The sequence below is a fragment of the Ceratotherium simum genome, chromosome 4 (assembly GCF_057802395.1).
Source record: "Ceratotherium simum simum isolate JZ-2026a chromosome 4, ASM5780239v1, whole genome shotgun sequence".
Taxonomy (NCBI): domain Eukaryota; kingdom Metazoa; phylum Chordata; class Mammalia; order Perissodactyla; family Rhinocerotidae; genus Ceratotherium; species Ceratotherium simum.
Genome location: NC_141903.1, coordinates 1,323,396 through 1,343,803, shown reverse-complemented (window position 1 = coordinate 1,343,803; position 20,408 = coordinate 1,323,396). Strand labels below are relative to the sequence as shown.

Here is a 20,408-nt window from a genome sequence, read left to right as displayed (position 1 = left end):
TAAAGTCCAGAAAAGTTAGAGAACTGTATGGAGGGCCTCCACATTACAGGCATACTAAGAATAAGATTTCAAAGAGACACTGGTTTATAATAAAGCATTAGCTAGAACACTTGAAGAAAAATAATATTCTCACAAAGGAGACACAGATGATGAGGGTATATTCCTCTCCCAACAAATCAAAAGCAAAACTATTTATTTTTATAGTGTTAAAAGCTATTTCATTACCCTACCTTATCACCCTTTTTTACCGTTCTGGTTGTCAATTTGCTGATGGCTTTCTTTGCTGCATCTCCAAGACGACGCTATAAAAATTGCAAAGAAAAACAGACATTAAGTCAAGATCTCTGGATGATGTTCTTTATTTTAAAATAATTAAATATATAAAGTCCCTATTATCCTACATCACTCTCCACATCATATCATGAGAGGATTCTAAAAAAGCAATCAAAAAATTAGAAAAACTGGCAGTTTTCCCATAGATTCAGCATTCTGGTTGAATAATTTAAAAGTGTATACAGTGAAAAAGCCAGGTGCCAAAATCACTACTGCATTTTGTATTTAATAAACATTTGAAATATTACAGGATTATCAAAATCTATGTCTTATACATGTCAGAGCTACCACCACTGTTCAACAGCTTTCCTATTCTGCTCCAAGGACAACCAGTATTAGATATATAACTCTGTCTTAGTAAAAGGACACCTCTAAAGCCCCTCGAAATTGCTTATCCTGTCACCAAGTGTGGGAACACGGGTTCGATCATGGCTGCACTTCTGTCTCTGCCACGACAAGGCTCTGTGATCTAGAGGTAGGTGTGCTGACCTTCAAGGGTTGAGTTCTTCTCATTTATCTGAGAGGGTTAAGTCAGAGAGTCTGTAAGGCTGGATTTAGCCAACATTTTACGAGCTACTGCGAGCACTGCCAGACACCAAGGACCCAAAGATGAAAAGACAGCGTACCCTTAACCGTGAAAAGCCAACTGAATTGGGGAACAGACTAGTAGACACATTTTAATGGAATGTTGTACAGCAGAGCATGCCCAAGTGGTGTGGCAGCACAGAGGATGCAACCCAATGCAGGTGAGGGGCTAGGGCAGAGGAGGAAGGTCAGAGAAGCCTTTGAGCGAAATGGTGCCTGAGCTAAGACTTGGACAACCGAGTAGGAAGAGTTAGATAAGGAAAAGCATAGAGATAGGAGGATAAAGAAAAGCACAAGTGTCCTTTCTGGACAAAGGAATAGTTAAGTAAAGACAAACAGGTGTGAAGCGCAGGCATGTGAAAGAAATTATAGTTTGATATAACTAGGGTGAGCACACATTTTATTGTTTAAATTAGAATGCTCCGAAGTCAGAGAGCCCTGTTAATAATTACACTGGGACAATAGGTGCAAACAGGCACACTGGGACAGATGGTCACCCTACACATAACCAGACCCTGAACTGTGAGAAGAGGCAGACGCTGAGGCTGAAGGAGAAGGGTGGGGGCTAAAAGAAGGAGACCTTGAATTGTATATCCTGAGGATAAAAAAAAAATCGTAAAAACATAAAAATTTTAGGAGGAATTTAAAAATACACAAAAGAAAACAGAATAATTTAATGAACCTCTACGTATCCATCATCCAGCTTCGACTGTCAATGTTTTATCTGTATTTTCATCTGTAAGAGGGAACCCCTCTTTATCGTGCTAGAGGATTTCGAAGCACATCACGAGCTCTGTATAATTTCACCCAGTCTTCACCACGTCTCTCTAATAGATATGGGCTTTCATTTGGTGTCATTGTCTTATCTAACAAAACTAACAATAATCAATCAACATTATCAAATACTCAGACCATACTGCAATTTCCCCAGCTGTCTCCAGAATGTCTTTTTATAGTTGGCTTATTTGAATCAGGATACAAATGATACACTGCATTTGGCTGCTATGCCTCTCAAGTCTCTTTAACCTGCAAGAGTCCCCTCTATCATACATATGTTACACATATGTATAAAACAGCCTTATGGAGATATAATTGATTTAAAATAAACTGCATATATTCAAAGTATACTATCTGATGTTTTGACATGACCCACGAAACCATCATTATGATCAAGACAGTGCATCTTATCTATCATTTCCCTCAATTTCCTTGAGCCTCTTCCTAATCCCTTCTTCCCATCCCTCTTCCACCCTATCCACCCATGACCCACTTTCTGCTACTACAGTTTGCATTTTTGAGTTTTACATAAATGAAGTGATACAGTAGTACTATTTTTATATGGTTTCTTTCACTTAGCATAATTATCTTTTTTTTTTTGCAGGGGAAGATTCACCCTAAGCTAATATCTGCTGCCAATCTTCCTCCCTTTTTTTTTTTTTCTCCCTTCTTTCCTCCTCCCAAAGACCCAAAACATAGTTGTGCATAGTTGTAAGTTCTTCTGGTTCTTCTATGTGAGCCACCGCCACAGCATGGCTACTGCCAGACAAGTGTGGGGTTCTGCACCTGGCAACTGAACCCGGGCTGCCGAAGCGGAGTATGCCGAACTTTAACCACTAAGCCACCAGGGCTGGCTCATCACTTAGCACTATTATCTTGAAATTAATCCATGTGGTTGCATGTATTGATATTTCATTTCTTTCTTATGCTATGTGGTATCTCATTGTATAGATATACCACAATTTATTTATCATTTTCCCTGTTGATGGGACATCTGTATTATTTTCCAGTTCGTGGCTGCAATGAATAAGCTGAAAACATTTTTTACTTGTACAAGTCTTTGTTAAGGACATATGTTCTTTTTCCTCCGGTGTAAATACCTATGAGTAGGGAAGACTGGCTAACATGGTAGGCGTGTTTGGCTTTTTAAGAGACTGCCAAAGTGTTTTCCAAAGTGAGTGTACCATTTTACGTTTCCACTAGCAGCGTATGCAAGTCCCAGTTCCTCCACATCCTCGACAACACTTGATATGGCCAGTCTTTTCCACTTCATTGTCACCACCCTTAATAGGTTTGTAGTGGTATTTCACTGTGGTTTTAATTTGCATTTCCCTAATGACTAATGATGCTGAGCATCTTTTCACGTACTTATTTGTCATCTGTATATCTTCTTGAATGAAGTGTCTGTTCAAATCTTTCACCGATTTTTCTACTGAGTTGTTTGTCTTATTATTGACTTGAGAGTATTTTACATATTCTAGATACAACTCCTTTTGCATATATTTTCTCACTCTGTGGCATGTTTTTAATTTTGATGAAGTCACTTTATTAATTTTTCATTTATACATTGCACTCTGGTGTCCTATTTAAGTAATTTTTGCCTATCTCAACGTTATAAGATTTTCCCCTATCTTCTAGTTTTATTGTTGTAATCTTTATATATAGGTCTCTGATCCATTTTGAGTTAATTTTGTATGGTATGAGGTACTGTTCCAAGTTCTTCTTTTTTTGCACATGATATACAACTGTCCCAGCACCATTTGTTGAAAAGGCCGTCCTTTTTCCACTGAATTGCCTTTGTACATTTGGCAAAAATCAGATAGCCCATAAACGTGTGGGTCTGTGTCTGAACACTACTTTGTACCATATATCTATTTGTCTACCATTAAGCAAATATCACACTGTCATGATTTCTGTAGCTTTTTAACAAATTTGAAATCAGGTCGTGTTAACCCTCCAACTCTTTTCTGCTTTCTCAACATCCTTTCAGTTGTTCTTGATCTTTTGCATTCCCATAAGAATTTTAGGTTCAGCTTGTCAATTTCCATTAAAAAAGCCACCTGGGATTTACACTGGGATTGCACTGAAAGTAGAGAACAATTTAGGGAGAATCAACATCTTAACAACATTGCGTCTTCCCCTGAACACTGTCTCTCTCCATCTATTTAGCTCTAGTTTAATTTCTCTCAGCAATATTTTACAGTGAATTTCACCGTACAGGTCTTGCACATCTTCTGTCAGATCTTTCTCTAATAATTTCCTGTTTGTGCTATTTCCTGTTTGATGCTAATGAAAACAGTATTTAAAAAAAAAAAACACCTCAATTCTCATTCATTGCTTGTACAGAAATTAAATTGATTTTTTTGTGTGTGTGTGAGGAAGATAGGCCCTGAGCTAACATCTGCCAATCCTCCTCTTTTTGCTGAGGAAGACTGGCCCTGGGCTAACATTCACACCCATCTTCCTCCACTTTATATGGGACGCCGCCACAGCATGGCTTGACAAGCAGTGCATCGGTGCGCGCCCGAGATCCGAACCAGCGAACCCCGGGCCGCCGCAGCGGAGTGCGCGCACTTAACCGCCTGCGCCACCGGGCCAGTCCCAAAATAAAATTGATTTCTCTACACTGATCTTATATCTCTCAAAGTTGTTAAACTCATTTGTTAGCTCTAGCAGCTTTTTTATAGATCCCATCAAATTTTCTGCAGTCATCTGTGAAGGAAGACAGTTTTACTTCTTCATTTCTAACATGGTTACAATGGTAGCCGTCAAGTTTTTCGTAAATGCCCCTCATCAGTGTAAGGAAGTTACCTTTTATTCCTAGTTTGCTAAAAGTTTTAAAATCAGGAATACATGTTGGATTTTGGCAAATGTTTTTTCTCCATCTACTGAGATCATGTGGTTTTCCTTTTTTTGTCTGTTAATATGAAAAATAACAATGATTAGTTTTTAATGTTAAATCAGTATTGCATTCCTGGGATAAACACCATCTGGTCATAACAAATTAGCCTTTTTACATACTGTTGGAAATGATTTGCTAAAATTTTGTTTAGAATTTTTGCATCTAGGTTCAAGAAGGATCTGGTCCGTACTTTTCTGTTTTGAAATGTTTCTGTCTAGTTTTGGTATCAGGATGATGCTGGCTTCATAGAATGAAACATTAGGTATTGCTGCCATTCCAATTTCTATAGTTTGTGTAGAATTGTTATTATTTCTTCCTTAAATGTTTGGTAGACTTCACCAGAAATGATCTGCCTAGAGTTTTCTTTTTTTGGAAGATTTTAAACTACAAATGCAATTTCCTTGATGGATATAGGGCTATTTAATTTAGCTATCTATCTTGACTTTAGTTTTTCATGGAATTTGTCCACTTCCTTGAAGTTGTCCAATTTATTAGCAAAGTTGTTCCTAATATTCCGTTATTATCCTTATACTCTATAGTGATGTCATGGCTCTCATTTTTGATATTGCTAATTTGTGCTTTCTCTCTTTTTCTCCTGATCAGTTTGGCCAGAGGCTTATCAATTTTATCAGTCTTCTCTAAGAACCAGCTCTTGGAGTCATGGATTTTGTTCACCGACTGCTGCTCTATCTTCATTATTTCCTTTTTCTGCTTACTTTGGGTTTAATTTGCTCCTCTTTCCCTAGTTTCTTAAGGTGTAAGCTGAGAGTATTAATTTCACACCTTTCATCTTTTCTAATACAGGCACTGCTTTGGCAGCATCATAAAAATTTTGATATACTGTGTTTTCATTTTCATTCAGTTCAAATGATTTTCTAATTTCCCTTTGACTTCTTTATCCTACGGGTTATTTAGAAGTTAGTTAGTTTTTAAATATTTGGGGGTTTGCCAGAGATTTTTCAGTTACTGATTTCAAGTTTAATTCCAAGTGGTCAGAGAACATACATCGTATGACTTGAATCTTTTTAAATGTATTGAGACTTGTTTTATGCCTCAGAGTATACTTCAAAAGAAGGGTATTCTGGGGCCGGCCCGGTGGCGCAAGCAGTTAAGTGCGCGCGCTCTGCTGTGGCGGCCCTGGGTTCGCCGGTTCGGATCCCAGGCGCACACCGATGCACCGCTTGTCAAGCCATGCTGTGGTGGCGTCCCATATAAAGTGGAGGAAGATGGGCATGGATGTTAGCCCAGGGCCGGTCTTCCTCAGCAAAAAGAGGAGGATTGGCAGATGTTAGCTCAGGGCGGATCTTCCTCACAAAAAAAGAAAAAAAAAAAAGAATGGTATTCTTTTGTTGACAGGAGTGTTTTATAAACGTCAATCAGATCAAGTTAATTATGTTGTTCAAATCTTTTCTATACTCACTGATTTTCTGTCTAGTTATTCTATCAATTATTGAGAGAGGGGTACTGAAATCTCTGACTCTAACTGCAGGTCTATTTCTCACTGCAGTGCTATCAGTTCTCATTTCAGATTACTTTCAAGCTTTGTTATTAAGTGCATAAATGTTTAGGTGCAATGTCCTCTTATAGAATTGTCCATTTTATTATTCAGAAATGACTTTTACTCTGGCAACAGCTTTGCTCTAAAATCTCCTGATAGTAACACAGACACCTCAACTTTATTTTGATTTGTGTTAATATGGTATATCTTTTTTCATCCTTTTGATTTATTTGTATTTTTTATATTTCATGTGGGTTACTTGTAGACATCATATTGTTGAGTCTTGCTTTTTTATCCAGTCTGTTAATCTCTGCTTTTAACTGGGGTGTTTAGACCATAAATTTAATGTGATTATTGATATGGTTATGTTTAAAGTCTATCATCATCTTGGTATTTGTTTTCTCTTTGCCCTATCTGTTCTTTATTCCCTTTTTCTTCTTTTTCTGTCTTCTTTTGGATTAATTTTTTAATTGTATTAAAATATATATAACAAAATTTACCACCTTTCAAGCACAGTTTAGTGGTATTAAATACATTCACGTTGTTGTGCAGCCATAACCACCATCCATTCCCATAACTCTTGTAAATCTGAAATTCTATACCTACTAAACAATCACAACCCCTTCTCCACTTCCACCAGAGACTGGCAACCACCATTCTACTTTCTGTCTTTATGATTTTGACTACTCTAAGTACCTCATATAAATGGAATCATATAGTATTTGTCTTTTTGTGACTGGTTTATTTCACCTAGCATGTCTTCAAACTTCATCCATGTTGTAGCATACTGTAGAATTTTCTTTATTTTTAAGGCTAAATAATATTCCATTGTATGTATATACCACATTTTGCTTATCAATTCATCGGCTGATGGACACTCGGGTTGCTTCCATGTTTTAGCTATTGTGAATAAGGCTGCTATGAACATGGGTGTACAAATATCTCAGAGACCCTGCTTTCATTTCTTTTGGGTATACACACAGAAGTAGAATTGCTAGATCATATGGTAATTCTGTTTTTAATTTTTTGAGTAACCTCCATACTGTTCTCTACAGTGGCTGTACTATTTTACATTCCCACCAACAGTGCACAAGGGTTTCAATTTCTCTACACCCCGGCCAACACTTATTGTTTTCTGTTTTTTCATAGTAGCCATCCTAATGGGTATAGTTTTGATTTACTTTTCCCTAATGATTAGTGATGTTGAGCATCTTTTCATATGTTTATTGGCCATTCGTATATCTCTGCAGAAATGTCACTTCAAGTCTTTTGCCTATTTTTTTAAGTGGGTTGTTTTTTTGCTGAATTGTAGGAGTTCTTTATATATTCTGGCTATTAATTCCTTATCAGATACATGATTTACAAATATTTTCTCTCATTCAGTGGGTTATCTTTTCATTCTGTTGATTGTGTCCTTTGATGCAGAGAAGTTTTAAATTTTGATATAGTCCAATTTATCTTTTTATTACTTGTATTGTTGGTATCATATCCACGAAATCACTGCCAAATCCAATGTTATGAAGCTTTCCTCCTATGTTGTATTCTAAGAGTTTTATAGTTTTAGCTCTTAGTTAAGGTCTTTGATCTACTTTGAGTTAATTTTTGTATATGGTGTAAGGTAAGGGTCCAATTTCATTCTTTTACATATGGATATCCACTTTTCCCAGAAACATTTGTTGAAAAGACTGTTCTTTCCCCATTGAATGGTCTTGGTACCCTTGTTGAAAATCATTTGACCATATATGTGAGGGCTTATGGGCTCTCTATTCTATTCTGGGCTCCCTATTCTATTCCATTGGTTTATCTTTCTGTCTTTATGCCAGCAGCACATTGTTTCCATTACTGTAGCTTTGTAGTAAGTTATTAAATCAGGAAGTGTGAGACCTCCAACTTGGTTTTTCTTTTTCAAGATTGTTTTGGATATTCGGAATCCCTTGAGGTTCCATATGAATTTTAGGATCTACTTACATATTTTCGCAAAAAACGTCGTTGGGATTTTTGATAGGGATTGCACTGAATCTGCGGATCACTCTGGGTAGTAGTGACATCTTAACAACATTAAATCTTCTAATCCATGAACATGGTATGTCTTCCCATTTATGTGTCATCTTTAATTTTTTTCAGCAGTTGTTTTTTAGTTTTCGGTGTACAAGTCTTTCACCTCCATGGTTAAGTTTATTCCTAAGTACTTTATTCTTTTTGGTGCTATGGTAAATGGAGTTGTTTTCTTAATTTCCTTTTTGGATTTTTCAGTGTTAGTGTATAGGATATATTTTGAAGGCAGCTCTGAGAATTGATGGATTAGATGTGAGACATGGAAGAAAGAGAGGGGTTTACAAAAAGATGACGCTGTGGTTTTGGCCTGAGCAGCTTAGAGAAAAGAATCACCATCTAATGACACGGGGAAGATGCAAGAAGAGCAGGCCTGGAAGAATTTGGTTTTGGATGGATGAAATTTGAGGTCAAGAATAATGAGAACTGAGACCTGACTCCTGGAGATGACAAGGAGGTCATGGTGACCTGGACAAGAGTTGTTCAGTGGAAAGACAGGAAGAAAAGGCTGACTGGAGCCGCCTTCAACTGGGACAAGGTGGTGGTAGCAGGGTAATTTTAAAATCTTACCAGATTTCCTCATAAAGACACACACAGCAACTTCAAGACTAAAAGTAAAGCCCACAACATCTTCAACAAAACCAGGTGAAAGGGCATCTCGAAAACCCCAGCCTGCAAGTCGGCGGGCCAGACCACCAACTGCAGCATACTCCATGCAGACAGAGTCAGGAGCTGTGCGGAGCGGGTGAAGGGGAGAGGAGGAAGGGTCTGACGGTCCTAAGAGCCGGGGATTCCAGAATCACCAAAAACACCCTCCCCCAAGAGACGACTCACTGAACAGAAACCTCGGCAAGTGGATCTGAGAAACAACCAGAGAAAGTGGGAGCAGATTTCTCAGGCTCCAGTTTACAGATAACGGAACAAAACAAAATGTGGAAATCCACTAATGGGCTGAGGGAAGATCAGAGATTGCTAGGGCGGCCAAGCCCTCGAGGATCTGAAACACCCAACAAAAACTCCCTTCCAAGGGAAAGAGGCCTCCCTGAGGAAAAGAGAGCTGGGACCGAGCAGGGCAGGAGCCCTGTGGGGTAAAGGAGAGAGAAGCTTCCATCACTAGAGGTGACGGATCTCAGGAAGTCCTGGAGGGGAGCTACAGAGAGACGGCAGCAGACGGGCCCTCACGCTGTGCAGTGCGGAGAGCTGCCCTGACCCACATCTACCCCATGTGTCCAGTGTCCTCCCGAAGGTAGAGAAAAATTCACATCATGTAAACAAGAGCAACAGAGAAAGTTATGATCACACGCTATACAAAGGTATTATAGGGCAGAGAACGAGCCAAATAACCTTCCACACAATGAATGTTTTGTTGTTGAACTGCAGTTCTTTATATATTCTGACATCTATCCCTTATCAGATATGTGATTTGCAATAATTACCTTTTAAAGAAATTTGAATAAGAAAAATATCAGGTATTTACCCACAGAATAAATACATTTCTGGTGTTCTTCCTTCCTTTGTGTACTTCCACTATCCACTGATACCATTTTCCTACTGCCTAAAGGATCTCCTTTAATATTTCTTGGAGTGTAGGTCTGCTGAAGATTACAGTCACACACCACAACACAACATTTCGGTCCATGACTGACTGCATACACTATGGTGGTCCCCTAAGATTAGTACCATAGAGCCTAGGTGTGTGGTAGGCTGTACCACCTAGGTTTGTGTAAGTGCACTCTGTGATGTTCACATAACAGTGAAATTGCCTAACAGCACAGGCACATTTCTCAGAACACATCCCTCTCGTTAAGCCAAGCATGACTAATTTTTTCAGCTTTGTATATGTGAATTTCACCTTCATTTTTGAAAGATACTTGCAGTGCATATAAAATTAAAGATGTTTCTCCACTGTTTTCTCCTTTGTATTGCTTCCAATGAGACAAATGTTATTATGCTCATCTTTATTCCTTTGTTCTTTTTTGCCTGACACCCCCACCTCCCTCATTTTCTGTGAGGACTCCAAGTACATATACATTGGGCTGCTTGAAGTTGTCCCACAGCTCAATGATGGTCTGCTCATTTTTTTTTTTTTTTTTGGTAATTCTCGTTCTCTCTGCATTTCATTTTGGGTAGTTTCCAATTGCTATGTGTTTATGTTCACTAATCTTTTGTTCTACAATGTCTAATCTGCCATTAATTCCAGTCAGTTTATTTTTCATTTCAGACATTAAAGTTTTTATCTCTACAATTTTGATTTGGGTCTTTTTTTTTTTCAGTAATATCTTACATGTCCCTAGTTATCTGAATTTATGTGTGGTAGGCAGAGTAATGGGTCCCCCAAAGATGCCCAGATCCTAATACCTGGAACCTATGAATATGTTCTGTTACATGGCAAGGGGGAACTAAGGCTGCAGATGGAATTAAGATTGCTAAACAGGAGATTAGCCTGGATTATATGGGTGGGACTAATGTAATCACAATGGTCCTTAGAAATGGAAGAAAGAATAGGGAGAGGGAACCAGAGAGATGGCAGCCTGAGAAGGACTCTGCCTGATATTGCTGGCTTTGGAGAAAGAGGGCCATGAACCAAGGGATGTGGGTGGGTTGTAGAAGCTGGAAAGGGCAGGGGAAGATTCTCCCCTAGAGCCTACAGAAAGGACTGCAGCCCTGACACCACCTTCATTTTTAGCCCAGTGAGACCCATTATGAGTACTCTACTCTATGAATCATGAGGTTTTCCAGTCTGGCAGTCTGGGAACAGGCATTGTTTGCTGGGTACTATTCCTTCAAATCGTTTTGGATGGTTTTCCCCAGCCTTGGAGTTTCCTCACAGGCAAGGGCTGATCAATACTCTGCTGAATACTCATGGTGGTTGTATCCTCTACAGACCCTAGGGCTTTGTTTTCTCTGTGCATTTCTCTCCTCTTCAGCACTGTGTTCTGTGAGTGCTAGCCACCTTGTTCTCCATGGACTCTCAGCTCTGTCTTCTCAAACAAGGCAGTCCACTGGGCTCTGCCTTGGTTTCCCCTCCACACACTGTGGCCTAGAAACTCTCTCAGAACATTAAGCTGGATAATCCTAGGGCTCATCTCTTTTGTTTCCCTGTTCTTAGGGATCACTGGCCTTTGTTGTCTGTTGTGCAGTGTCTTGAAAACAGTTTCATGTATTTGGGGGTTTTTCCTTCTTTTTGACTATTTCAGGCAGGAGGGTAAACCAAGTCTATTATTCCATCTTGGCCAAAAGCAGAAGTCTGCACCATACTTTTTTTTAAATGCTATTTTTATAAGACAAAACTGGGTTATTTGTCCTACAGAATGTCCCACATCCTAAATTTAGCTGGTTGTTTCCTCCTGGTATCATTTTACTTGGCCCATTTCTTATGAAATGGTTTAGATTCAGGTTCCCTTGTGCTGGCATGGATACCTCCCAGGTTGTGCTGTGTACTTCCTAACACATCCCATCACAAGGGCATAATGTTAGATAGTCCAGCTCTCAGTGATATCAAGCATGATCAGTGGTTCAGGTCCTGTCCGCTTGATCCATCCATTATCAAGCTCCATCAGTCTTTCAAATGACTGTAGCATCCACTGATGCTCACTGTCTAAATCCATCATTTCATTAAGGGTTACAAAATGGTGATTTTCTAATTCTATATTTCATTTATTAGTTGGAATTCTTCTACAAAGAACTTTCCCTCATCAACTAGTTGGTTACTATGCAATACAATCTGTACAGAAAAAAACAGAAAGAACTGTTTTTTAAAACTTGGTTTTCAGAATAGTAAGTTGGTCTTCTAACAACCTCCAGTTTCAGTCAACTGCAGTATTTATTCCCTGGTGCTCTGTCTCATCTTTGGATATGGAGAGCTCCTTTAAGATGGCATTTAGGTCCTCTTGACACCACTTTAGCATTCTTCAATAGCATCCCTGCTTTCTGGCACAACATTCATCTTATACATTTGCTTCCCTAAGCCATTGGGCGAGCTGGCATAAGCCATTTCTCCAAGGATCCCTGGTTCCTTTGAGTGGGAAATGGCATTTAAAGATAACCCTAGAGCAGCCTGAGGGTGGAGTGAGGTGGGGCAGAGATTCATTATTTTATTAAGGATGTAAAATGGTAATTTTCTAACTCTGTCATTCCTTCTGCATTTATTAGTTGGAATTCTTCATTGCTACTGAGTTGTCATCGCCACAGACAGAGTAACTCTCTGCTTTTTAGAAAAAGGAAAATAAACCAGGAGTTCATACTGATATTTCCAATTCAAAAATAAGATTACAGCATTATTACTTAATTTGATTTTAATATTTTCTTTGACTCTCATATTTCTAATACCATTAACAAAATTATTTATTCACTTTATCCTACAATATACATATAATGGTTTCAAGTAACAATCAATACTACTAACAATAAGACTATTAAATGCAGCTTAGACTTTTTTTTAATCCTTAGAATATATCCCAATAGAAATGTACTGTCAAAAAAAGTCTCCTAAACCAATTTCTTTCTCCATGTTTTTATGCCACCATCTTGAAATATATTTAGGTTCATTTCTTTCCAGTCATTTTCAATTTTGATAATTTCTTTTCTTTTTTTTTGCAGAGGAAGAGTCACCCTGAGCTAAATCTGTTGCCAATCCTCCTCTTCTTTCTCAGGAAGGTTAGCCCTGAGCTAACATCTGTGCCCATCTTCCTCTACTTTGGATGTGGGTCACTGCACAGTATGGCTGCTGATGAGTGGTGTAGGTCCGCGCCCGGCACCGGACCTGGGCCACCGAAGGAGAGCGTGCTGAACTTAACTACTAGGGCATGGGGCCGGCCCTTCTTCTTTTTTTTTAAAAATTATCTAAAACATTTACATGATTCCAAAGTCAAACTATAAAACAGGGTACAGGGCAGTTTCACTTCCATCTCTATCTCCTCTACCCTGTTCCCTTTTCCCAAAAGTAGTAACTCAGATTAATTTTTGCTTTATCCTTACACTGTTTCCTTTTGAAATAACAGTATATATATGTATGCGTGCATATATGTAGACATGTGATACGTATATCCGTATATATGAATGTATTTTCACGGCTCCCTTCTTGCTTACAATAAACTAGTATACTAAAACTGTTCTGCACTAAGAGGTCATTCCACAGCAGCACAGAGATCTTCAGAATCCCATTCTCTTTTACAGCTATATACTACTCCATTGCATTCAGAGTATTTCACTGTGTAGAGTACTAGTTTATTCAAGCAGACTCCTATTGATGGACATCTGGGTGGTTCAGGTCTTTTGTTATTATAAATAATATCACCACGAATAGTAGTGCATATGTGTCATTTTTAACTTTTGTAAGTTTATCATCAGGCTACATTCCTACAAGTGAGGTTACTAAAACAAAGGATGAGTACACATGCAATTGTGCTAGATATTACAAATTCCCACCTCCACACCACAGGAACTGTACCATCTGCATTCCATCATCAACGTATGAGAATGCTTGTCTTCCCTACAACCTTGTCAAGAAAGCATGTTGTCAAACTTTAGAATTTTTTTTTGTTGCCAAATTGATCAGTAAGAAATGGTATCTCAGTATGGTTTTAAGTCACATTTAATTTATGAGTGCGGCTGACCATCTTTTAACATTTTAAGTACCATTTGCATTTCTTTTTAGTGAACTGTCTATTCATTTTTTTGGCACATTTTTTCCTATCAGGTTTTCAGTCTTTTTTTCCCCCCAGTCTTCTTTATATATCAGGGACACTAGCTCTTTGTCTGTAATACAAGTTGCAAATGTCTTTTGCTAGTTTGTCATTCATTTATCTTTTGAATGTAGTCAAATTTATCAATCATTTTTCTGACTCTATTGGATTTTTAGCCATAATTCAGTTTTCCAAATTCTCCGTCATAAAGGAAAATTTAGCCCATGTTTTCTTGTAATATTTGTAGTTTTGTTGTCTATAATTAGATCTCTGATTCATCTGAAATTTATCCCGGCGTATAATGTGAGGAATGGATCCAATTTTGTCTTTTTCCAGTTGTCCCACAACCTTTTATTAAAAAGTTGACCTTTCCCGACTGATCTGAGATGATGCTTTTTATTATATACTGTACTAAATTTCCATATGCAGTTGGTTTATTTTTGGATTTTGCATTTTGTTCTATTGCTCTGATTATTCATGGGCTAACTTTTAACACTTTTAAATATGAGGCTTTATTATGTATTACAAAAGCTGGTGTGGCTAACCACCCATCATTGCTCCTCTTTTACAGGCTATTCTTTTTTTTTTAAGATTTTATTTATTTTATTTTTTTCCCCCCAAAGCCCCAGTAGATAGTTGTATGTCATAGCTGCACATCCTTCTAGTTGCTGTATGTGGGACTCGGCCTCAGGATGGACGGAGAAGTGGTGCCTCGATGCGCACCCGGGATCCGAACCCGGGCCACCAGCATTGCAGCGCGCGCACTTAACCACCAAGCCACAGGGCCGGCCCATTACAGGCTATTCTTAATTACTTATTCTTCCATATGAATTTTATAATTACCTTATTTAACCCCAGAAAAATATCTGAAGGTACTTTTATTGAGATCAAGTTAAACTTATAAATGAACTTATGGAGAACTGACATCTTTATTGTATTGAATGTTTATATTCAATAGGAACAAAGTGTGTCTTTTTCCATTTGTTTAAGTACATTCCTGTGTCTTTCAGGAGTATTTTGTCGTTTTCCTCACATAGGTTTTAAAGTTTTTGTTAAGTTCATACCTAGATTGATCCATCCATCCATCCAGTTGCAAGTGGTGCCTTCCCTCCTATTATATCTTGATTATTTCTGTATGTTAATTTTATATCCTATTCCTTTACTAAGTCTTTTTCCCTGTTTGTAATAGTTGTTCCATTGATTGTTTTGGGATTTTCAGATAGACATTCATATCAACTGAAAATAGAGATACTTTCCCAAGTCTTACGTATCCTACTGCTTTACCTTACTAACTGCTTGGGCCGATACCTCCAGCACAACATTAAACAGTAGAGCAGAACACGGGCAGCTATTTTGTTCTGACTTTAGTTGAAATGTCTACCTATTTACCCATTACATAAGATGCTGGCTTTCAGGCTGTGTGTGCGCGCTTGGGTGTGTTAGTGGCTGCCTCAACGGCTGAGGCTGCCCCACCACCCTCTGTGCTCCCTGAAGCTCCATAATGGGTTCCCAAGTCGTGTTTTTTTGTTTTTGTTTTTTGTTTTTTTTGGTGAGGAAGATTAGCCCTGAGCTAAGATCCATCGCCAATCCTCCTCTTTTCACTCAGGAAGACTGGCCCTGGGCTCACATCTGTGCTCATCTTCCTCTGCTTTACATGTGGGATGCCTGCCACAGCATGACTTGATGAGCGGTGCATAGGTCAATGCCTAGGATCCGAACCTGCGAACCCTGGGCCACCAACGCAGGGCGTGCGAGCTTAACCACCATGCCACTGGGCAGGCCACCCAAGGTCTTTTTTTCACTTGTTTACAAACTAGAATCTGTGGTGCCATCTCTGTTTCACCAGTTGTTCTCAGATCTATTTGCTGAGGTTTCCCTTCAGAGCGAAGCCTCTCCTCCTGATTTCTAGGGTTTTGATTTTTAGAACCACCAGAACTATCCCTTTTCTTCCCTTGGCTACCTTCCTGGGAGCGGCAGGGCAGGTCTTGCTGTGGCAGGCAGTCTGGCCTGACCACTCCTTTCTCTGGAGTTCCTGGAGGCACGTGCTGCTTGGATCATTGAAGACGCTGTCTGTGGGCTTTCCTTTTGCTGTCCTAGTTGCTCTCTGTTTTATTTTTTAAAGAGATTTGGGAAGATTAATCAAAATACCTGACTGCTTCAACCTTGTTCAGATCAGAATTCTACTGAAGAATTTTAAGCGGAAGGGCTCCATGATGAGACCTGAGTTCTGGAGAATTCTGATCTGGCCTCCTGAGAAGAAGCTATGTGACAGAGGAAAGACTGGAGGCAGCAAGACCAGGAAGGGCCTAGTGCTTCAGAGAGGTCAGAAGGGCCTGAATTGGGCAAGCAGTAGAAGGAAAGAGAGGACAGGACAAAGCCAAGACCGAGTTAGGAAGCAAAAATGACGGAACCTAATGGCTGCTGATCGATGTGGGGGCATGAGAATGGAGGGGAGTCAAGGACACTGTCCCGGCTTTCTGGCTAGGTGACCAGCTGTGTGGGAGTGGCATCACCCAGACGAGGGACCATCAGAAAGAGAGCAGGCGCTGCTGGGAGAAGGAGTTCAAGCTTCCGCGAGCTGACCTGGATGCACGCAGGGCATCTAATTAGAGGCCTCCGACACACACGTAGGTACATCACCTTCCGAACTGTCAAGACCTCCCGTGGCGAAAGTAAAAATCGTCTTTTCTCTGTGTTTGATATTAATGTCAGATATCTTCACTGTCATATTTTTCTTGACTTGGCTTCTGTGTTACTACCTCCTCCTGGGTCACCCCTGAGTTTTAAACCCTTCCCTCAACATTCCCATCACTTTGTGACAGGCATATCACAGCTACGATTTTGGTCTCTTACTTGAATCTGTCTAAAAGCCAATGGGTTTTTTTTTCTATTGGTTTTAATACTATTTGCATCCTGCTGACTCTCAAATATCTAAGATGAAGCACAAATTTCTTTCATGAAGATCATTTTTTATTAAGGTCCCTTACCTTCACCTGACCACCATGTCATTAAGTCACTGTTTTTCAGGTGTGGTCCATGGGGCAAAAGTTTTAAATCTACCTTGGGTGCTTAATAATAATAATATGAACTAATGATGATATTTATAGTAACTAAGATTTATTCAGTACATACCATGTGCTAGGTATTGTTCTAAGCCCTTCACGTGTACTGACTCATGTAATCCTCCCAATCATTTTATGAGAAAGGAACTACATTATTCTCATTTTATAGAAGAGGAGACAGGCTCAGAGAGATTAAGTAACTTGTCCAAATCGAAAGCTGGTAGGTTTTATCCAGACTTCCCGAATCAGACTGGAAGGTGGAAGTGTCTTGGGAATTCACAGTTTTAAAAAGTGTTCTCCCCACCAAAGAAAACAAAAAGAAAGAAAAATGTGTCCCCACATGATTGTTCTGCATACTAAAGTTTGAGACTCACTAAACTAAGTATAAACTACCAACCCTAGTTTCCAAAGCACTTCCCATAACGCTCTACCCACTCTCTCACTCTCTGTACCTCTGACTGTGCCCTATTCATTAGGTAATAAAACTACTTAGGTTTCCTCCTCGCCACACAGAGAATGTTAGAATGGGACAAAATCACAGGGATGCATCACTTTACAAAGGAGGAAACCCAAACCCAGAGAGAGAGGAGGTCTGTCTGAAGTGAGTAAAAGTGCTGGGACTGGAACCTTAGGGCCCTTGACTTTGTAGTCCAGTTCTTTTTCCATTATAAATGCTCAAAAGACTTCCCATATTATAAAATAAGAAGGGATACTGATCGTCATGGGCCAGATGATCTGATTTCACTTGGTTAAAGACACCAATAATACCAATGTGAATACTATTATATATTGGATACAGAGTGACCAAAAGTTTTAAATTGGTAGAAAACAGTTTGAAACAACTCTTATTGCTTAATCTAACAGGAATAATTTGTTCAAAGCCAGATGGTTCACAGTATATCGAGGACACGTCACTTCAACGAAGTTCACGTAGAGTTTCTCTATTCAGTCATCAGAACTCTTCCACAGAAACAGAATTAGGTCTGTATCAGCATATAATAGGGTCGTCTTCTTTTAAACATTGGTTTAATTCACAAGTGCTGTGAATATAATTTTTTCCCTGATTGAAATTAGTCTGTAGTCTGCACCCTCCTTCATTCACTCTCTCATCATTACCACGTTTTTCCTTTTTGTCTCAAAATAAGTATCCCCAATGCTTTTCCAAGGTAACCAGCTGCCTGTGCCCCTAGTCTATGCCCCCAGCATACAGACTTTCGCTTAATACTATTTTCCTTTTTCCTTTGCTCTTTGATATTTCCCTCTTTAAGAGCTCCTTCCCGCTAAGCCTCTCCCATCAGAAAAAATCTTATATCAATCGCTCCACTGCTGAAAAACCTTTGATGACTCTTTACTGCTTCGAGAGTAAAGCCTAAAGTCTTCAGCATGAGATTCAAGTCCCTCATCTTCTAGTGTCAATGTACTCACCCAGAATCAGTTCATAGTCTCAGGTCTCCTCCCCACTATTCCCGATGCCATTCAACTCTCCTCTCTCTCCTTTCATCTCTCCATGAATGATCCCTTTGCCTGACCTTCCTCCCAGTCTCTGTCTGATGAAGTCTTATTCATCCTTTAAAATTCAGCTCGAATGTCACTACCTCCTCTGTAAAGTAGCCTGACTCACCTAGAGTAATAACACTCTGCCCCAAAAGAATAGCTCCTATACCACACAGTATTTTGATTATGCCTGTCTGCCTTCCCAGTAGAATGGAAGCTCATTCTTTAATTAAGCATTTACTGAGTCAATGTGACACGCCAGGTTCTGGCATGTTATAAAAAGCGTATTAAAAAAGTGGTAAAATAATACATTCTCAGCTCAAACATCTATTTTCCCTTTTTAGTTCTTCTGGAATTATTAATCCCTAATAAACATAATAAGCAAAATTCAATCTACCATCCAACAATGACAAAAGAAGTCTGTCTCTTTTGACTCCAGAATCTTTTCCTAGGGGAAAAATCTTAACAGTATGCACAATACTTTCCCCCCCAGTCTGGAAAGAAACTTTTGAACCCAGTAGTTTTCAAAGATTAACTGTATACATGCAAATTATTAGCCTTCCTCTGAAGAACATTCAGTATTTTTCCATACTCTCAAATGCATGTGTATTCTCCAATTAGCTACTTTCCAAGATAAAAAATGGGCAACAAGGGTCTGGCCTAGTGGCGTAGGGGGTAAGTTCGTGCATTCCGCTTCTGCAGCCCAACAGACCTACGCACCGCTTATCAAGCCATGCTGTGGCGGCGTCCCATATAAAGTAGAGGAAGATGGGCATGGATGCTAGCCCAGGGCCAGTCTTCCTCAGCAAAAAGAAGAGGATTGGCAATGGATGTTAGCTCAGGGCTGATCTTCCTCACCAAAAAAAACAAAGGGCAACAAAAGTATATTTTGTTTCAGTAACCTTGAGATATTTATCAAGTCTAAGAATATTGTAAACATCTTTTTGGCAGAAACTTTAACAAGTTTTACATGCCTTAAAGCTGTATGCATTTTCACAGGGAATTTTCATAAGAAAACATTCTAAAGTCAGGAGTCCATTAGGTCGTGGAATTGTTTCTATCTGCCTTATTCCTCAACAGTAAAATAAAAATTTTGTTGTTCTGTTTTGGGAACCAAACTTGACTACTTTGTTATTAAAACTGCAATACTAACCACGTAATTGTGAAAAAGTTTACATTTCTCAGAAAAATCTTAGGTACCCTTTCAATATAAGATACCAAACATCTATCCTCTTGTGTGAAATAACTATCACTGACTTATTAGAAGGCAACATTTAAGTTTACCGTCAGCCATCATCTGAGCTATCTGTGCCTAAACACTGCATTTAGACGCATTCTAACAGTTTCTTAGGAAGAGCAAACCACAGATACTTAGCAGTAAACTAAGAAACCAGAGCATGAAATGCTTATTTCACACGTAAAATGGTGGCAACTGTGTACATTATACTGTGCTTGGAGACTTATTTACAGTATACAGCTCTCTTTGGTAGCATATTCTGTAGAAAGAACTGCTTCGTGATGACAGTTTGTGAGAGAAAACGAGTCTCTCCTAAAACTACCTGTTGTTCCTTTGTTATAGTTCTGGCTTCTCTCTTAGAATAGCCAAAGGTTTCAACCAGTTGAGCTGCTGCCACCTTCTTATTAGACTTTAATAAGCTAAGCTTTTTTAAGCCACATAAAGATTTCATCAAGCGTTTCTCAATCTGAGGAAAAACAGAAGGAGGAGGAAAGGTCAGAACATCACCTTCTGGCTCCAGCAGCGTCTGGAGAATGCTTTGGAAGCCTGAGCAAGTCGGCCGCAAACCGAACGCTAGGAAACAAGTTCCTGTTTGTGGCCTGCGCCAGATGGTGACTGTGCTGACTCCTCCGTCACACACAGGCCCCACGCCGGGTGCTAATTAAAGCACTACTGTCAAATAGCGGGCTCCAGGGACAAACCATTTGCTTTCTTTCAAAAGGCCCTGGGATCGCCACATTCAACCCACTATCATACTGTTTCCTTGTCAAGAACACCATTTCAG

General features: G+C 39.3%; 1 protein-coding gene across 5 annotated transcripts in view; it reads right to left on the bottom strand.

Moving 5' to 3' along the window:
• The window catches only part of RNF130 (ring finger protein 130), a 101,148-nt gene that overhangs the window by 23,277 nt on the left and 57,463 nt on the right, over nucleotides 1–20,408 (bottom strand). For all 5 annotated transcript variants that reach the window (XM_087429196.1, XM_087429194.1, XM_087429193.1 and 2 more), the window contains one exon: nucleotides 231–302. In XM_087429196.1, the coding sequence (XP_087285322.1) occupies nucleotides 231–302 (72 nt within the window). The remainder of the gene's footprint in view (nucleotides 1–230; nucleotides 303–20,408) is intronic.